This window comes from Onychostruthus taczanowskii, unplaced genomic scaffold (genome assembly GCF_017590055.1).
Source record: "Onychostruthus taczanowskii isolate IOZ18803 unplaced genomic scaffold, ASM1759005v1 scaffold26, whole genome shotgun sequence".
NCBI lineage: Eukaryota > Metazoa > Chordata > Aves > Passeriformes > Passeridae > Onychostruthus > Onychostruthus taczanowskii.
Window position 1 is genome coordinate 4151555 of NW_024499906.1, and position 18854 is coordinate 4170408.

Here is an 18854-nt window from a genome sequence, read left to right on the forward strand (position 1 = left end):
TTTGTCCATCATGGGAGATTGCAATATGGGCTGGAACAGATTTGGAGAGATTATTTCAATATTCTTAAACCTCAAGACACAATCAACTGTGCCTAAACATGAAAGATGTGACTGTAATTCAAGGTGATCCACCTGTGGCTTACAAGCTCCCTAGGGGTGAATCTTATGACCAAAAATCAAGGTTGTCTTACAATGGAGGGTTAAGAACCTGAAATGCCAGCTGTAGTGGATGAGAGTGAGGGATTGAGACCAAGACAGGTAGGGTGGACAGATCATCAAAGCCAAGTGCTCAGTCCAGCACAGTGAGATCTAAGAAAAAGTTGTTTTTATCAGCAGTGTGCGAATTGCTCCTGTAGTTTCTCCTCCCCTAGGCCTTCCGTGTACAAATTACATGCTCGTAGCTGCCTGTCTAGTGAAGTTTTTTGATGAGAATCTTGTGGGGATCTGGTAAGCCTGTCATCCTTGGTGCAACCTGTCCTAGAAAACCTCAGTGATGAATTCAAAATGATCAGCTGATTATCTTTAATTCAATATAATTACATTTTTCTTTTACCTTCTCACTTCCAGAAGTCACTGCTCACTTCTAGAGCAGTCCCCAATTACAGCAATCTTTCTGTTATGTTTCCTAAACCTCTGACTGTCTCATTACTAAAGAATGCTCTCCCACATCTAATACTTCTAAAATGATACAAAGACCAAATTTCTCAAAAACTATGACTAATTACTAATTGTAATTAGTTAAAATAGAAATTACCAAGTTCAGCAAAGAAATTACAGCAGGAGTTTCAAGTATGTTCTGTCAATTTGACAGACTTTGTCATTGCTCAAGTACTGGCTCCCCAGGCATGTAATAGTCCTGTCAACAAAACCAAAAGGTACACCACAGGCACTAGTCTGCCAATCTCTTTTAATAATTATATGTAGGATATTAGACATGATAACAGTGGTGCTGCAGCAGGAGAAACCTACACATGGACACTTAACACCACAGAATGTGTAAGGCTGGAGAGGACCACAGTAGTCATCTGCTTCAACCTCACTGCTCAAGCAGGGTCATACAGAGCACATGGCACAGGGTTGCAAGGGTTGCATCCAAAGGTTCTTGAATATCTACAATAAGAGACACTCCACAACCTCTCTGGACAATTTGTTCCAGTGCTCACTCACCCACACCAGAATCACCATCATGACATAAAAATCAGTCCCTCCTCAGCAAATATGAAGTACGTATGTCATGTGACAAACTCAATTTTCCATATATCCATAAAGCTTTCTCCATGAAAGGGAAATATTTGTTTCTTCATAAATAAATTATGTATTAGAGCTCAAGACAGAGTAAGTTTTCTAATTGCTTTTTAATATGATCTACTTAAGCCTGTTTTCTGTGAATTTTGGAAGAATGTATTACATTTGTTTCACAGAATCATAGAATATTTTGGGTTGTAAAGAACCTTAATGATCATCTGGTTTCAATCCCCCCTGCCATGGGAAGGGACACCTTCCACTAGACCAGGTTGTTCAAAGCCCTGCCCAACACTTGTAGTGGCCTTGAACATTTACAGGGAGGGGGCATCCACAACTTCTCTGAGTGACCTGTTCCAGTGTCACACCAGCCTCACAGTAAAGAATTCCTTCCTAATATCTGATCTAAACATACCCTCTTTCAGTTTAAAGCCATTCCCCCTTGTCCTGTCCATAAAGGCCCTTGTAAAAAGTATCTCTCCAGCTTTCATTCTTCACAGAGTTGGGGGTGGCTTGAAGGTGGGAGGGCATTACTACATAATGCAGCTGGTTTGATTCTAACCTCTGCAAAAGAAGTATATGGTGTAATATGTCAAGCAGTAACATCATTAAAGAATAACAGTGATTTACAGACACATACAAAAGTTCTTTGAGCTTACATACACTGCTCCATTCAAGAGAAATACTTTTGTAGAGCCCTCTGTGAGCATCAAAAACAAAACACAGTTACCACTGAAGACAACTTTTTTTTCTGCAGACTTAGGTGATAAGTAACAGGACAGAAGTATATTGGAATTGAATTAAAAACACAGGAGAAGAAACAAGTATTTCCCTTTATTAAGATATACCTGTTTATCTTACAAGCTATTAATATGTACATGGACATTATAGATTAAATATTAATAATAAGCAAATAATCATGAAGTAATTTATATTGTTGCAACTTGTTTGGAAGATTATAAATTTGAATCAGTGGAGGATTGACTTCCAAGAATTTCAGGTTGTTTTAAAATCAATTAGCAGCAAAATAACACACTTATAAAGTGATCATGAGAAACAGAAATATGTCTTCTTAATATATATCTTATGTTATTCTTACTCCTTGGCCAGCTGTACATTGGTCGGTTTTGCTCCAATAGGTATCCCATATTTGTGCAAAGTGTTGTATAAAATTTCACGCATTTCACTGTTGTAGGAGTCAAAGTCAAATACATTTCGAACAACATTTGCGAGTCCTTCAGATGGAAATTTCTGTAAAGACACAGACCACCAAATTTCTTTTAGTGACTATCTATTAAGTTACAGCACATCATTACATACTTCTAAAATGAACAATTGTAACAGTAACTTTGATTGACAGATGAGTTCTGAAGTAATCTTTACTTTTCATTTTCAGGACATCATTTCAAGTCAGAATGAAATTACTGACACTAAACTTGATTTAAACAAAAAAAAGCATGCGACAATTATTTAACACTAAACACCATTAATGGTTTAAAGAATTAATTTCATTATACACAAGATGGTGTAATCATTGGAGAATATAATTAATACTAGCTTGTATTCTTAAAATTTGCTTTTTGTAAACCATGAAGATCTGCTAAAAAGACACACATTCATATAATTCACACAAACAATTAATTAAAGAATTCTGACTTCATTTAATATAGAGAAGCAGATAACACACTGCTTGGTTAACAAAAACTATTTTAGGTCATGATGGATTTTATTAGACAGAGAAATTCACTTAAGATTCACAAATTATTTTTTTTTCCTTAGGGAAAAATACTATTTGAAATGTGCTATGTACATTTAAAAGCCCCAAATATTTATCAGACTTTCATTAGTATCTTTAGCAGAAATTAAAGTTTTGTTACTGTGCTGGATTGATTATTCTGAATGAGGAATTAAATGGTTGGATGGTTGCATCTAGAGGGTAGTGATCAATGGCTCAAGGTCCCAATGGAGAAGTGTGACAAATGTCAGTACAGACTTTGGGGGCCTGTACTGGGACCAGGACTGTTTATTATTTTCATCAATGAACAGCGGGATTGAGTGCACTCCCAGAAAACTTCCAGATGACATCAAGCTGACTGATACATGCTTGTGGGATGGAATGCTGTCTGGAGGGAACTAGACAGGTGGAGAAGTGGGGCCACAGGAGTTTCATGAGGTTCAACAAGGCTGTGTGCCTTGAATCAGCACAGGCTAGAGGATGAACAGATTGAGAGCAGCTCTGACAAGGACTTGGGAGTGCTGGAAGGTGAGAAATTGGACATGGCAATTGGACATGCCAGGCACACACCAGGCAAGGTGCACTTGCAGCCCAGAAAGCCAAATGTGTTCTGGGCTGCACTGAAAGCAGTGCAGGGTGAGGGAGGGGATTCTGCCCCTCTGCTGAGAGCCCACCTGCAGTGCTACAGCCAGCTCTGGGGCTCTCAACATAAGCATGAACCTGCTGCATTGAGTCCATAGGAGGGCCTCAAAGATCATCAGAGGGCTGGAGCACCTCTCCTGTGAAGACAGGCTGAGAGAAAACTCTAAGGAGACCTTTTAACACCTTCCAGTACCTAAAAGGGGTTATAGGAGAGATGGAGAGGGACTGGAAGGGCATGTAGTAATAGGACAAGGGGGAATTGCTTTAAACAGAAAAAGGGCAGATTTAGATCTGGTATTAGGAAGAAATTCATTACTATGAGGGTCATGAGTCACTGGCATAGCTGTCCAGAGAAGTTGTAGATGCCCCATTCCTGAAGTGCTCAAGGACAGATTGGATGGGGTTTTGAGCAAGCTGGTCTAGTGGAACGTGTCCCTTCCCACAGCAGCAGGGAACTAGAATATGTTTTAAGTGCTTTCCAGCCAAAACTATTCTAGGATTCTGTAAGAGAAATGAAGAATTTTTAATATCAGAAAACCACTCAGAGAAACTGATGTCATTGATTAAGAAAGCCACTGAGGTGGAGGACCTAAAGCTGGAGTAGGTATATGCCAAAAGGAGGCTGTGACCTCTGGCTGTGAGAAGCCCACACTGAAGCAGGCTCCTGGCAGGACTTGTGGCCCTGTGGGGAGAGGAGCCCATGCTGGAGCAGGTTTGCTGGCAGAATTTGTGACCCTGTGGAAGGGCCCCAGGATGGAGCCGTTCCTGCAGAACTGCAGCCAGTGGGAAGGACTCACAATAGAGAAGCTCATGGAGGACTGTTTCCTATGGGAGGGCCCCCGCACTGGAGCAGGGGAAGTCAGTGAGGAGCCCTACCCCTGAGGAGAAAGTGGTGGCAGAGACAACATGTGAAGAACTGATCACAGCTCCCTTTCCCCATCCTCTTGTGCTGCTGAAGGGGAGGAGGTAGAGAAAAGCAGGAGTGAAGTTGAACTTGGGAATAAGGAAGGAGTAGGGGAAGGTGTTTTAAGATCTGTGTTTATTTCTCATCTTCCTACTCTGATTTGATTTGCTATAAATTAAACTAATTTCTTCAAGTCAAGTCTGTTTTGCCCATGACAGTAATTGGTGAGTGATCTCTCCCCGCCTTTATCTTATTCTACAGGCATTTCATTATATTTTCTCTTCCCAGCTGAGGAGTGACAGAACAGATTTGGTGGGCCCCTGGCATCCAGCCAGGGTTAGCCCACCACAGATGTAGATAGAGCAAACCAAATAAAAAGAATTTAAAATAATAATTATCAACTTGCTCTATATCCTGGAACTTTACCACCTAACTTGCCTAAACGATTTATTTTATCCTTTTTTTTTTGGCAAGAGATTGGAGTGAGAATTTTTCTATTTAAAAATATCTCACTTTTTCTCCACAGGCCTTTCATTGAAATACTAGATTTTTCAGACAAGGACCTAGACACTTCCATCTCAGTACAGCACATTTGCAGTGATGAAAATAAACTCGTGGAGAGATATTTTAAGAAGTTGTAGTCTGAATTGTTTTTTTTCCCCATTAGTGAGCTAGGCTGGTACAGAAAACTTGAAAAATAGACTTAAGTGTCAGAGAAGTTTATAAATGTATTAAAAATACAGATATTTGAATCCTGATTAAAAATTAAAACAGAAGTAAACAGAAGAATTTCAGAAATGCTTTGACCTATACTCTTAATCAAATATCAGCATCAGGAGTTTAATATTTTCCTGACTTTATAAATATCTGATCTTAGTAATAAAATACCTGTGACACAAGCAATACTAAAATTAGGTAGTCACTGTGATAGACTAGAATACCACTGCTAAATTAAGCTTGTACAAACCTTTTTTTATCTGTGGTGTACACGGCACAGAATATTTTAATACTAGTGTTGCTATAAAAGCATATTAAACCATGTTCTGCTTTTTAAATCTGTCTATGAGGGACCTATTAGAAATGCTGCATCATTACAGCTTAGAAAAACACAAGTTATTGTGGGATAATAAAAAATTGTTCTACAGCCTGTGCCATCCTTGTTACAACACCTAGTTCTAACAAAGTAACAAGTACAATGAAACAGGTACTAAACCCATTCTTCCATCATCTATTCTAACTAAACACTAAATATATAATATAATTCACTAAATGTGAATTGAAAAAGTTCATGACGATGTTTAGTAGTGAAAGTGCTAACTTCTACACTTTTAATACCACCAGTAAAAAGTAGAGAATCATGCTGAAACAACATTTATATGATGAATACTGTGTTTTCTCTGTTCTTCTCAGTGAAAGCACAACCAACACACTGGCACCAAGCTATCTAATTCACTCGTGAACCTCCCTGCACCAGGTACTGCAGAAACTTTGGTCAAGTACTTCAGATAATATCCAGTTTTCCCTAGAAGTCTCCAAGTATGTCTGCAGTTTTCTGAATCACTGCATAAATTCTGTCATCAATACACTTCTCTGCAATGAATTGCCTCAACAGTTCCATGCCCCTTGTGTCAGCAGGACATCATAAAAAATTTCCTGAGGTACAACAGATGGCTTCTGGGAACACAAGCTACTTGTACAAAGGTCCTCTACTTCAGTAATTTTAAAAAAAATCACAACTCTCCTGTTTCAACCAGAACAAATCCAATACCTCTTTAATAACTGCTTGGACAACTGCTTCCTGAAGAAAGGAAATGACAGTTCACTTAAAAGCGAAAAAAAAAAGAAAAAGACAAGAAAACCCCCGAAAGACATTGACTGTTTGGGACTTGAACTGAACATTAAAAAAAAAATCATTTGGTTTCCACTGATTTTTAAAATGAGATTACTAGAGAAAATATTGATTTCTTATCAGTCTTTCTGGCTGATTCTTCCACTTTCTTTCATTGATTCTTCCCCTTAAAACTAACACTACTGTATGCACCTTAGATTATTTTCACAGCTTAGACTCTTGGCTATTCCTTAAAATACTATGTAACATAGTTTTTTGCTTTCAACAATTGTATATTTTTATTTATAGATTGTATGCTTTATTTGATAGAGAATTTGACCTGGTGAAAAAGCTGTATTTTTTTTGATCTTACATTCCATGAGGATATGTATTGCTACAGTCTATGAGCAAAATTGTATAATTTCCAGTAGAAATCAAGAACCTTAATTCAAACATGCTATACCCATTGAGGTCTACTGTACTTCTACCACTGCCCTGAAAAGAAAACGATAAATTATCTGGTATTCAGTCTGTAATGAGTCCAGACTTTTTGTTTAGACTTCTACCTTGTGTTCTCACTAATGCTTATTTCCCTATGTATCTCGGTGCCTTCAGATAACTGTTTGTGGCACAGATACCTGTGCTCTTGGTTTCCCCTTGCATCCACCCCTATGCCCTTTTACTGAATGTTGTCAGCTCTCTCTGTGCCTCCACAGTTGTCCTTCAGCAGGGCCAGAAGCACCATGTCTATGGCTCATCCTGAGTGACAGACATAGTAATGGATTAACCAGTACTCAGGTCTTTAGTGGGCATCATCTACTGCCAAATGAAACAGCTGAATTCTTCCCCTGCAATTTCAATCCGCTTCTCTCTGTCACATAGCCACTGATTTTGATTAAACTAGCAGAAAACCTAATTATCTTTGAAAATTGATAACTGAGATCCATTGTATCTGGCCAAAAGGGCAAAAGGTTACTAGGCAGCAAAGTGAGAAGGGGATATAAACTGTTATTTGATAAGCCTAGTTTCCTTTTGAGATTAGGCTGAACATTGAAAAAAAAAAGGCACTGTCTTACCACAAAAGTTTATTGAATAGGCCTTAAAACTTGATGACAAGTAAACTTCGGGGCCAGAAGTTTTCTTAGGCATTTACTGCTTGAAAACTGTTGTACTAGTGCTTAGTATTAGGAAGCAATCTCAGACATAAACAAGAAAGATGACCGACAGGAAAAAAATCTCAGCTTTCTGAAACTAAAGAAGAGTTGGTAAAAAAGCTATTGTCAATTTATTTAGACTAATGTGGCTTTCCTGATTAACATCTACCAAGGTCTCATGAAAAACAGTGTATTAGATTGCAGAGAAGCAGTCACAGCATACCCTGGTTACAGGCACGTTATGGTAACCCAACAGAGCAAGGGCAGAGCTTCTGAGCTTACCCATAAGCTACTATAAACATAAAGATTTTTGACATTTGACAGTCTGAAAACTAGAGGTGAGCAAGACAAAAAGGCTGTATCCAGGTCACCTGCCAACTAGAGCCGCAGGACCCAAATTCCTGATACAGAATGTGAGGAGAAAAAGTTGCAGCAATCAAGTTAGGTACCTGCATTAGACAACACTCCCTCCCTATGTCTGTAGTTTTGGGCCTTCAAAATAGTTTGGTGTCTCAAGCATCACCAAAAACACCTTTCCCTAAGAAAAAGTTAGTATAGAGGCAACCTAGCTCTGAACAGAACGTCTAAACTACAACTAAATTACCACATGTTCCCTACTTGCATAATCTTTAGGGGAGGATAATCTTGTAACTGCATTCCTTATGTGTATGCTAAATGCTGAAGATCACAATTGGTCACAGTCAGAGATTAGCCTAACAATATGCTGATACCACAACAATAAGTATATTTTTAACTGACTAGCCCTGATGCTCAGATGTGCTCTCAGACAATAGTAATCAAAAGCAATTTTGATTCCAAAACATCCAACCTTTTTTTACACAAGCAAAAATTCCAAAATTATGTGAAAGAAATCAACACAATAGTACAAAGAGAGCAGGGCTGTGGAACTGCTGTAAGGGAAATTGTTTAACAACATGACTAACTTCCCTCCTTCCTTCCTAAGGACCAGCAATTTTATTGACTCATTTCCCTCCTTCCTCTTTCTTCTCTACCTGAAGACCTAAAAGTTTCTTGCTTTGGAATAACCATTATGTTTATATTAATTGTTTACATCTGGCTACTCCCAGTTTTTTTATTATTCAGATTGAAAACCAAGTTACAGTAAACAAAATGTTGCATTCTTGCGATGAGACTGGGATCTTGAAAATAAATGTTACAAAACAAGTCAAAGATGCATGTTGGAGATGTATTTGGATATTTACACTTTGAAAGAGGTGAAAGCTTAGCAGATGGGAAACTTTCCCAATGTCCAGGTTGAAGTCACTGTACTAATCTGCTTAAGTGAAGGAGACAGAAGCAGACAGTAAGAGCCCTTAAGACAATTAGCAATGCAGCTCTTTCAATCTCCAATTAGATGTTGTTCACACTCAAATAAAACAACAATTAAGTCTTATGTTTTTTGCACCAATCACCAACAGAAATCAGTACAACTTCAGGTTACTTGGAGATAGATAATGAAGGAAAGAAGCTAGGAAGAAAGGTAGGAAGAGCAGAAAGGTATGAAGACAAAAAGGAGTTAATTTAACGAACACCTTAAAAAATTAGCTTCTCAGCAGCACAGCAAATATTCTCAAGTCTGTAATTTTTCCACTGTCATTTTGAATATAACTGTGTTTAGAGATCAGCATGTACATGTTCTATCAGGTGGTAAACAAATACCTATCAGCTGGTAATGGATCCTAAGAGACTGCTTTGCTTATGTGTTTTGGATTCCTCAGCCTTTAGGTCTGAATCTTCCTAACCCTTAGCACAAAGTTAAAGAGCATTATTTTTAATTTCTGTTATTGATAACATAGTAGCATCAGTTTGTCTTGAGATCTTCTTGCACTCTAGAGACTACAGAACACAAAAATCTATCCTCCCCAGAAATGTACATGAAGATTTTTAAAAGTAGTAATTCCACCCTGCAGGATCTGAATGTCTGTGTCTATGGCTGAATGTGTGTGAATATGCACATGACCACAAACACAAAACTACCATGCAATCTTATTATACTACGCAGCACAAAACACAGGAGCAGTAGGTCCAAATTTGTGAGAAATTGTATTCTAATTGTATTAATTACATTAATTTCCACTATTAAAAAAATATCTAGGATTCAATAATTGAAGAAATGGCCTATAAATTAACAAACTACCGATTTTAGAACTATAAACAAAACAAAATAAAAGCACTGCTATTTCAAAGAGCATTAAGATACTTTATATTTCAAATACTTCAGGCAAAAAAAATCCTTCAATTTATTAAGTCAGAAGTCAGACTTTACTGTTATATTTAAAAACCAGATCATCATTAAATCAGAATTCAGAATTTTGCAGTTAAATGTGTGTACGAAGTAATCATGAATCCTACATATTCTCTTTTTGAGTTGCTACCCATCTAGCATTTTCCTTAGAAAAAATCCACTACAGATGTACTATTGTTATGCAGCAGGAATTTTTTTTTTTTTTCCACAGGAAAGGATTAAACCCACAAATTTCACAGCAAATAAAAATGAACAGTTGTACTGTCCTGGAAGTATTGTATGTTGAATGTGGTGTTTTATAATGTGGTCTAGTATGAACATTACACACAGTATTCACATTATGCAATTTTTTCTCACACAGTAGAAAAATAGATTTACAGAGTTTTTTTCCTATTGATAAATAAATATGCAGAAAAAATATCTGTCCATGTACATCTGTGATCCTTACCCTCCAACTATCTGAGCATCTTTAATATTATGCTTCTTTCAAAATGTACAGTGATTCACAAGAATTAAATAAAAATGCATGAACAATAATGGTATCTTCTTTCTGAAACCTTCAGGCATTAAAAAATTAGTATTGATGAACTCAAGTTTTCAATTAGATCTGATGTACTGTACCTGTAAATGTTTTACAATGTTCACAACTTCTCTAGTTGAATAGGGGTAGTTAATAATTCCTTGGTCAGCTAAGCTCCTTAGCTCTCCAAAAGCAGCTACCAGTTTCTGCAGAATGGCCTCTGGAACATCGGGACCATATTGTTTAAGCATTGCCAGTTCTGACTGTGGTTTGGGATTATCAACAGCATGGCAACTAAAAATGTCCCCTACAAAGAAAAAAGCACAAAGTTAGATAATTTATAAAGAAGTAGCATCACAACAGCCCCTTTAAGTTTAATACTGGACCTTTAATAGAAAAGATAAGACTCAAAAGAATGCTGAGTACCAAGTTGCTAAAACTGTAAAAAAAGTGAAGTACAAGCTATGAAGAACATTGAGGTTTCTGGAAACACAGAGATCTCTCCTGCTGTTTTAATGAAGTTGGTATCATGAGGGAGAAATTAACTTCAAGAAGAAACACAAGCCAAATGAATGCAGGAAAATATAAGAGAAAAAAGATTTTAAGAAAACATAACTGGTTGAATGGAACCAATTTTTTAACTCCTTCAAACACCATAGAATGCAGGGAAATCTTGAAAAGCAGGAAGGCCCTAATGCAAACCCAATTAAGAAGTCTAGAGGAAATACTGAATTTATCTTATCTTTTCTCCCTGCCTGTCTTGAAGTATGGTAAGAAAATTGGCAAGATATTATTTCCATATATTAGCATTATATTGATACCAAACAATCTATAAATCGAGTTTATTCATAAAAAAATCTCTGAACAGTTACAAAACTTTGAAGAAGCATGATCAGATCCTGCAGGAAAAGGATGAATTAAAAGCAGAAGAGACCCTAAGTTGGAAAAATAATATTAATAAAGAACCCCAAAGACCCCAACTGCACCTCTGCCAGGTGGATCAAGAGCAGTAACACTGGGATGATTGGTCTTGTTTAAAGGGTCCATGTAAGGAAGGAAACTAGGCTACGAAAAATAAACACAACAATAAATTCTCTTGGGGCAGCACAGCTTGATGAAATTCAGAGTCAATGAGTTTCAGACAGAGAATGTCCATTCAGTGGGAACCTCACCTGAGAAACAAAGAACTACTAGGTAATATGGAATCGAGTTTGCAACTGCTTTTTTGAGTATGTTTTGAGTATGTTATTTCTTGCAGAATTCAGCATTATGGCTGAAATTAACAAGCAAAACCACATAAATTAAAGTTCCTGCATATATCAGGCCAAGCTAGCATAGATAATACAGTCAGTGGGGTCTGGAGGGTATTCAGTTCACAGCCATCATGTAGCAACAATGCCAAAACCTTGCCAGAGGCCCATTTAGACTAACAATGGGCTATACAGGCCAATGAATTCTTCACCACTTGCCCCTGTGCAACTTAATTTCTTGTTTTTGCTGTAGGATGAAGCTCTAGGGAATCTTTGCTGACACACAGAATTTCTGGGACCTACCAAGAGCTTTCTAAAATAAGGTTTCTGTTGATATGAAAATCGTTGATGTGAAATTTGGACAGCTTTACCTTATACTGAGATAAATTCAGTATCTTGTCAAACATGCATATTTTACCAAGGCCATATGCATGGAGAAGCAAATAAAGAATAAGAAGCAGGTAGCACAGTGCTAGCAGCAAAAAATACAGTAGCCTTTACTACTGAAAGCAAAGAAAAGAACCATCCATCAAGCTACCATCTGTTGCACCAAACAGGACAGTACCTGAGCTGTGGCTTGTTTGATATGGGGAAAAAAAATACTGAGCAGTTCAGAGAGCTGTCAGGTGTCAAGTATACAGTTAATTTGTTTGCAGTATTTGTATACTCTACACACTCATTAACAAATATTTCCATAATCTTGTGTCTGCAATGTCCATCCAGATTCCATAAAACAAAATAGTTTTAACACAGATGATCACATACAGCTTTTCCATTCAGGGCAAGTTTGGGCATTTTTATTAAGATACATAAATTTACATTACAGTCTTAACATCTTATGTGAAACAAAGTATCAATATGCATAAGGCTCCTTCTTCTCATGAAATCTAATTAATAAAGACAGATATTCTATTAGTCAAGTCTATTAAAGATCACAAATTAATATGAATCACTTACCTAATGTGCCAAAAAAGTCATTACCCAAGAAAGGAAATCCAGGTCTATTTGCCAGAACTATCATTCTAAAATCAGGATGAATAACTATGACGTTTTCTCTCCCCTCTACATGAGCATGATCTGGAAAGGAAATAAAATTTATTACTTGCATATCTAAGCTTTGCAATACTCAATGAATGAACATAATTAGATTAGGTGAAGAATTCTTAGAATTAGAAGAAAAATTCTTCTAATATAATTACATTCTTCTTAGAATTAGAAGAACAGTTACAAAAAAAAAGGGCTCAATAGCTTCTTACACGTCATTCAACTGAGTTTTCTAGCATTCATTTTAAAGTTTCATAGTTTGTTTCACAAAAATGTAACCAAAGTGTTTAACTGAAAAAACATAACAATGCATCCACTGTTCTTAGGGTGCAGACAACATGTTTCCTTTAGATTTAATTTCACTGAAATGGTGAAGCCAATGGTGAATAAAATGTCATTTTATGTAGGTCTGACATTATTTGATCTGGGAAGACAGGACCGAAATTCCTCTTGGTTACTTCAAAATTTGTGAGAAGACAGAGATACATTATTTAACTTATGTGAAGACTCTGGCTCTCCAAAACTACTCAGACTGGCCTCATTCAGAACCTTGTTCCCGTTCAGCATGATTCCAGTGGCACATGGTGTTTGGAAATCCTTTAACTGCCTCTAAAAAATCTACAGTAATAATTAGGTCTGGCTAGCAAAATATTTTAGAATAAGCCAACCTAGAGCTTATAATGACAAGTAAAACTCAGGTGTGCCATGTGGGTATTGAATGATTGCTACACTCAAACATTATTTCCAATATTGTTAAAATAAAACTAATTATATAAAGTATGGTGTCTAGTAGCATCAAGACATACCTTCAAACATAGTCTTTTTTTGAAAAATAATGAAAAATATTTATTTCCTGGAACTCTAATGAATTAAATTCCATCAAATTTCAGATAGCCTCATCCTGCAGGATATATTTAAATAATGAAGTAAGCATATACTCAAGTAATCATATGCAATACTTGATTAGATAAAACTCTTAAGTCTTTGACCCAAGATATACTCTTATCTTCATTCCAGACCTGATCCAATGACACCTCAACTATCTAGATGGGCGTAACCAAGATCATAATTTTCTCAACCAGATCTTTATTTCTTATGGTGAATGAGAGGCAGAGGGGTCAAGTTACACTTTCTGGGTTTAGGATTTTTTTTATTCTTCAGCAAAAATCACAAGAATGCTAATTTAAAGAAACCTTAGTGGCTACTGCCAAAGTACTAGAGAAAATTACTGTAAATTCTTTAATTGTAAACTTCTTAGCAACAAACAATTTATTCATTTGGACTGGTCTGTGTTGCTACTGAGCAACTGAAAACCAGCAACATGTTACATTTCACTGTAAATAATGAAAATGCTCTCGCTCTACTTACTGGCAACAATTCGCCTTCCATCTGACAAAACCATTTCCCCACTTTCTACTAAAGTTTTTAAGATACAGGTAACATTTGTTGGTGCTTTGTCCGCCTCATCAATTACCAAAATATGTCCAAACTTCACTGCTTTTACCTACAAGAGAAAGGAATCGTAAGATCACTCCTGGCCAAAACCCTGCAAGCAGCTGAATTACCGATTTCTCAGTGAGCAGCAGTGACACCTCAGTGTCACTGAGACAAGAAAGGGACTCAGAACAGGGATAAGCTGTGACCAAACCACAACGGAAGGAAGAGAAGGCAAGTGAGACAAGAGGGTTGGGTGTTTCCATTTTTCCTGGATAGGGATGGAAAGGGAGGGAAGTGAGGAGCTTGACTGAATGATTTGGAGTGCAGAGATGTGCAAAGCCAGTTTGCATCTAGACTTTCAACATGTAGCTGAAAGAACTGAAGAATGGCTGCAACATTCAGTTTGGAGCCCAACTTAGCACGTAGGTGTGAGGTGCTACACAGGAGAAGTAGGCAGTTAGAATGTGTCAGGTTAATATTAAATTATTTTCCATACTAATTTTGTATGTGGGGACTCCCAAGATCATCACCTTATTCACATTTGGCACAGCAAATGTGACAAATGTGACCAAATAAAAGTTAATAAAATGTTTGTTACTATACTCACTCACTGTGCCATGAAAAATCAAATCACCAACAGTTTAAATCAAAACCATTTCCAAATATAAAATCCAAATGCTACTACTGACCAGTGGTGAATCTTCATATATAATAAGACCATCCTTTACAGAAGGTTGTAGGGTAAGGCTTTGTACAGTGGTATCCCTGAAATGTGGAAAAACAGATCGTATTAATTAAAAATACACAGGAATGTTAGTTACAATAAAATGCAAAATTAATAAATGAAAAACTGAATACTCTCTTTCTAAGAGGAAAAAAGTGGTTTTTAGAATACTTGAATAACTGGGAACAACAGTGTGGCCACTTAGTGGTCAAATGTGAATATCCCTGACTCTGCCAGGACTTTCACAGTAGTTCTCCATTTCTCATAAACCCTGAAAACAAAACCCCTGAGAAAAGAATCAGTATTTTTTGTATGCAGGCACATTATTGATGTTACTATCTCTAGTTAAGTATGCTGAAACTGTCATTTATGTGACAAACAGGAATTGTTACTGTGTTATTGTGTGTTCTTCTCCACATATTATCTTGCAAAAAAAATCTACAAAGAAAGAAATCCAACAACTTATCATATGGAATACTTACAATCAATTATTTTTAGTTCTAAGCCCTACTGGCTTGCTACATTTTATATCATGAACAGTATAAGCTCTTAGACGGGGCAGAGGCTTCAGTAGTAGATTCTTTCTGAAATTTTGTCTTTGAATTGTTCAATTACCTTTTCTTCACTAATAATTGTCACTATTTAATCTATTTTAACCACCACTGAATGTACAGATAAAAAAACCAAACAGTTGCAACCCAGAAAGGTGAAGCAACAGACAACACCACAACGGATTCACCTACATAAAATATGTCCATAACCTAGGGAAATCCCCTCCTGATTCTATAAAATACTTACCCAGACCTTCATCATGATCTGTATAACCAACCCCATTTACTTTGGGGTTCAGATGGACCAATGAGCTGGAGAATAATCCAGACCTGGGTCATGACAGAAGGCCCCCATGACTCCCATGCTTTCATGGGCAACAAGAAATTCAATCTTAGGGCAAATTGGTTTTGCCATCCCTTTCCTCCTGTATTTCAAAATTTGGATTAGTTTGTGTCAAAAGAAGATGGGTTAATTACAGGACAAAACCATCAGGAAAACCTCTCTTAACACTGGTTGAGATCCACATACTGATCCACTGGTAAGGTTGGTAACCTTTGCACGGTATGTAACATTTGACACAACAAAAATCTCTTACCTTTCACAGCTGTGCTGTGTAACAAAACTGTTTGCTTAAGCCTAGCTGACTCACTCTTTCAAACATCCACTTAGTTCTATCTTTAATTTTGCAACACCTTGTAAAAACCAACAATTCTGATAAGCTCCATGGGTACAGGAAATCAAACAGTACTGTTAGCAGCACACTATTAAGTGGTCAGCTTCCAAATACAGTTTTAAACTGAGAGGATAACTTGCACACTTCCTTTATTTGAAACTGCTGTCAGCAGGATTTCTGTCCCTTATCACTAATAATTTCTTGTTTAGTTTTAAGCCACAACTGATTTATCCCACAGTTTCCATGCACAGAAATAAAGCAGAGGGCAGAGAGACTTCACATGTTTAGCTGCTTGATCTGAACTTTAATCCAGAAAGGTAAAGGTTACAAAGATGGGACCACATTCAATTCAATTAACCCTGTCACAAGTAGGCAACCCTGCACCAAACAGTTATATTAACCTTTTATTCACTTGCAACATATACTTTTATAAATCACTAAAATAAGAAGTAGCACTAATCTATCATCTTAGAAATCCTACTGTGGACACAAAAACAAAGTTTCTACTGTCATCTTGTGTATCTAAGCAGTCTATACACTGGACAGGGAAATCAATAATAGATCCAAAAATAACAACAAACCAATGATTTTTGTTTCTTGAACAGACATTATTTAGGAGCTAAATTCTCAGAATGTATATATCAGCCTACCTCCACTATCAGTTATCATTTCTGGTTCAAGCCTATACAGTTGCAGATGCAGAAGAATTTTAAAATGCGCACACCAAATGCTAGAGTCACAGTCACAGGTACTAATTAGTCAGAAATAACTCAAGGAAAAATGTTCTGAGGAATTATTACAAGGTAAAAAGGGGAAGAATTTGTCAAATTATAACTGTGATCTCTTTACAGTAATAGAAAGGTGAGAAAATGAGAGAACCCAAGGATAGCACAGACCAAGAATAATGTAAAGGACGGTGAATTACAGGATGCTTTACAGATCATAAACTTGCACTTAGGAGATAATGAATGAAAAACAATAAAGTGAACAAAACACATCAGGAAATGAAGATCTCTAGTGGTGTGTGGTGGACACAAGAAAAGACAAAAATATCAAATGATGTTTTACTGTAACATGAAACAGTGCTTTACTTTTGCTGAGCGAGATAATCCTCTGGCTCTGCAGAGATTACTTACAACCCCCTAATGTGGAATACTAAATTGTGCTTAGTATTCCATAATGATCAGCAGCCCACACAAATCCTTAGGGTGATCTCATTCTTCAGAGAAGACAGAATTGACATATTCTTTGGGAAAATAAACACTACAAGAGTTTACTATTCATTTAAGTGCTATTACAAAAGTAGCATAATCAGAAAAAATACAGAAGGTATCAAACAAAAATAAAAATTGACATCCTGAATCTATCTTCTAATTTTTTTCTTATTTTATCTTTCTTCTGCTTTGTTGGCAGTCGGCCTTAGTATCTAAGGTAATACATTGGGGAATTTGCAATGTATTAAAGAAGTTAAATGTAAGTCAAATATTAATTTAATTGGCTTGATAATTTAAGTGTATGTGAAACTCCTGTATTTTCTTAGGCTATTACATTCAGACACGTATGAATGATTTTACAAGGGTTATGACAGATCAATATTATTTTCCTTTCAGAATCATATGCTATACACTTACATATCATTAATTTCTTTTCTTCAGAAACCTACCATGACCCAAACACCGTAAAGAATGGCTAAAAATAAACTGTCTCCTTAGGGTTTTTCCTTAAATTCCTACTTTGCAATAAATTACATAAATGTAAAGGCACTGAAATATAGAAAAATAAAAACACACTAAGTCTGAAATAGTTTTGAACAACATAGACAGCAGCATTTCCTAAATGCAAAATATGTCTGGCACTCAAAATTCCCACAGGAAAGGAACTAAAACCTCCAATTCACTTTCACTTAGTAATAACAGCACCTTAATAATAACAACTAACAGGCTCTAGCAAAGACACGAATACCAAAACCTCCCAATTTCACCACATTCAGCAATGAAAATAGGTCTGACACAAAGAAGCAGGAATGTAGGAATGTAGAATAAGAAAAACTATCTGACATACTGTCATCTTACTCAACTGAACTGATTTTGTCTTCACCTGACTGTAACAGAAAAATACGAAAAGCTCACTAATGTCTTTCCTAAGAATGTACTTTTACTTTTATCAAGGAAGCCATTCTCACAAGTGCTCCATTTAAAAAGAAAAAAGAGAAAAGAAGAGAAGACATATTTACTACTGAAATATAGCAACTCCTCTGACAGGACCACTCAATTCATAGTAAGACTTCTGAGAATTCTTCTCATGTTTTTTATTAGCTCATATCGCTGTCTTTTTTTTATTTTTTGCTACTGCTGCATTATTTACCCTAAAGACAGCTATTTCTGAGGTCTGCAGACTGACTTGAAGATACTGCTGTGACAGTTTCTGTTTCACTGACAGCCATGCCTTCCTTCTGGAGAACAACTACGAACTGTGTCAGGAGAAATTTCCATCAACCTCAGAGAGTTGTTATCCTCTAGTTTAACAAAAGGCGTTCCAATGCTGTAATTTAAGATTCGAGTCCCCAGGAAGGCTTATGCCCTAAAACAGGACACAGTGTCAGGGCCCCAGCTAACATCACAAACACTCACATTCCCTGGAACGACTCCATCTTGACAAGTGCAGAAGAATACAGTCCTGGCTTCTGTATGTACTTACACTAAAAGGCTAAAAGGGTAAGAGATTATTTGTGCAAGGCAACCTTGTGTTCTAGGGGTCCCTGCTCATGGTAACAAGGTTACATAAACCAAGCTCAGGTTTGGCCTTCTTCTGATTCACCGCACAAAACTTTATGATAGTTGAAAGGAAAAATCAGAGATGTAAGAGTGTATACTCTAGAAATTC

The 18854-nt window shown here is 36.7% G+C and overlaps 1 protein-coding gene across 1 annotated transcript in view; it reads right to left on the reverse strand.

The window, feature by feature from the left end:
• VWA8 (von Willebrand factor A domain containing 8) overlaps positions 1-18854 on the reverse strand; it is a 183338-nt gene that overhangs the window by 69784 nt on the left and 94700 nt on the right. Inside the window, exons 22-26 of the mRNA XM_041407213.1 lie at positions 14712-14787; positions 13954-14089; positions 12499-12618; positions 10393-10598; positions 2342-2493 (exon numbers count right to left, since the gene is read on the reverse strand). Of these exons, the coding sequence (XP_041263147.1) occupies positions 2342-2493; positions 10393-10598; positions 12499-12618; positions 13954-14089; positions 14712-14787 (690 nt within the window). The remainder of the gene's footprint in view (positions 1-2341; positions 2494-10392; positions 10599-12498; positions 12619-13953; positions 14090-14711; positions 14788-18854) is intronic.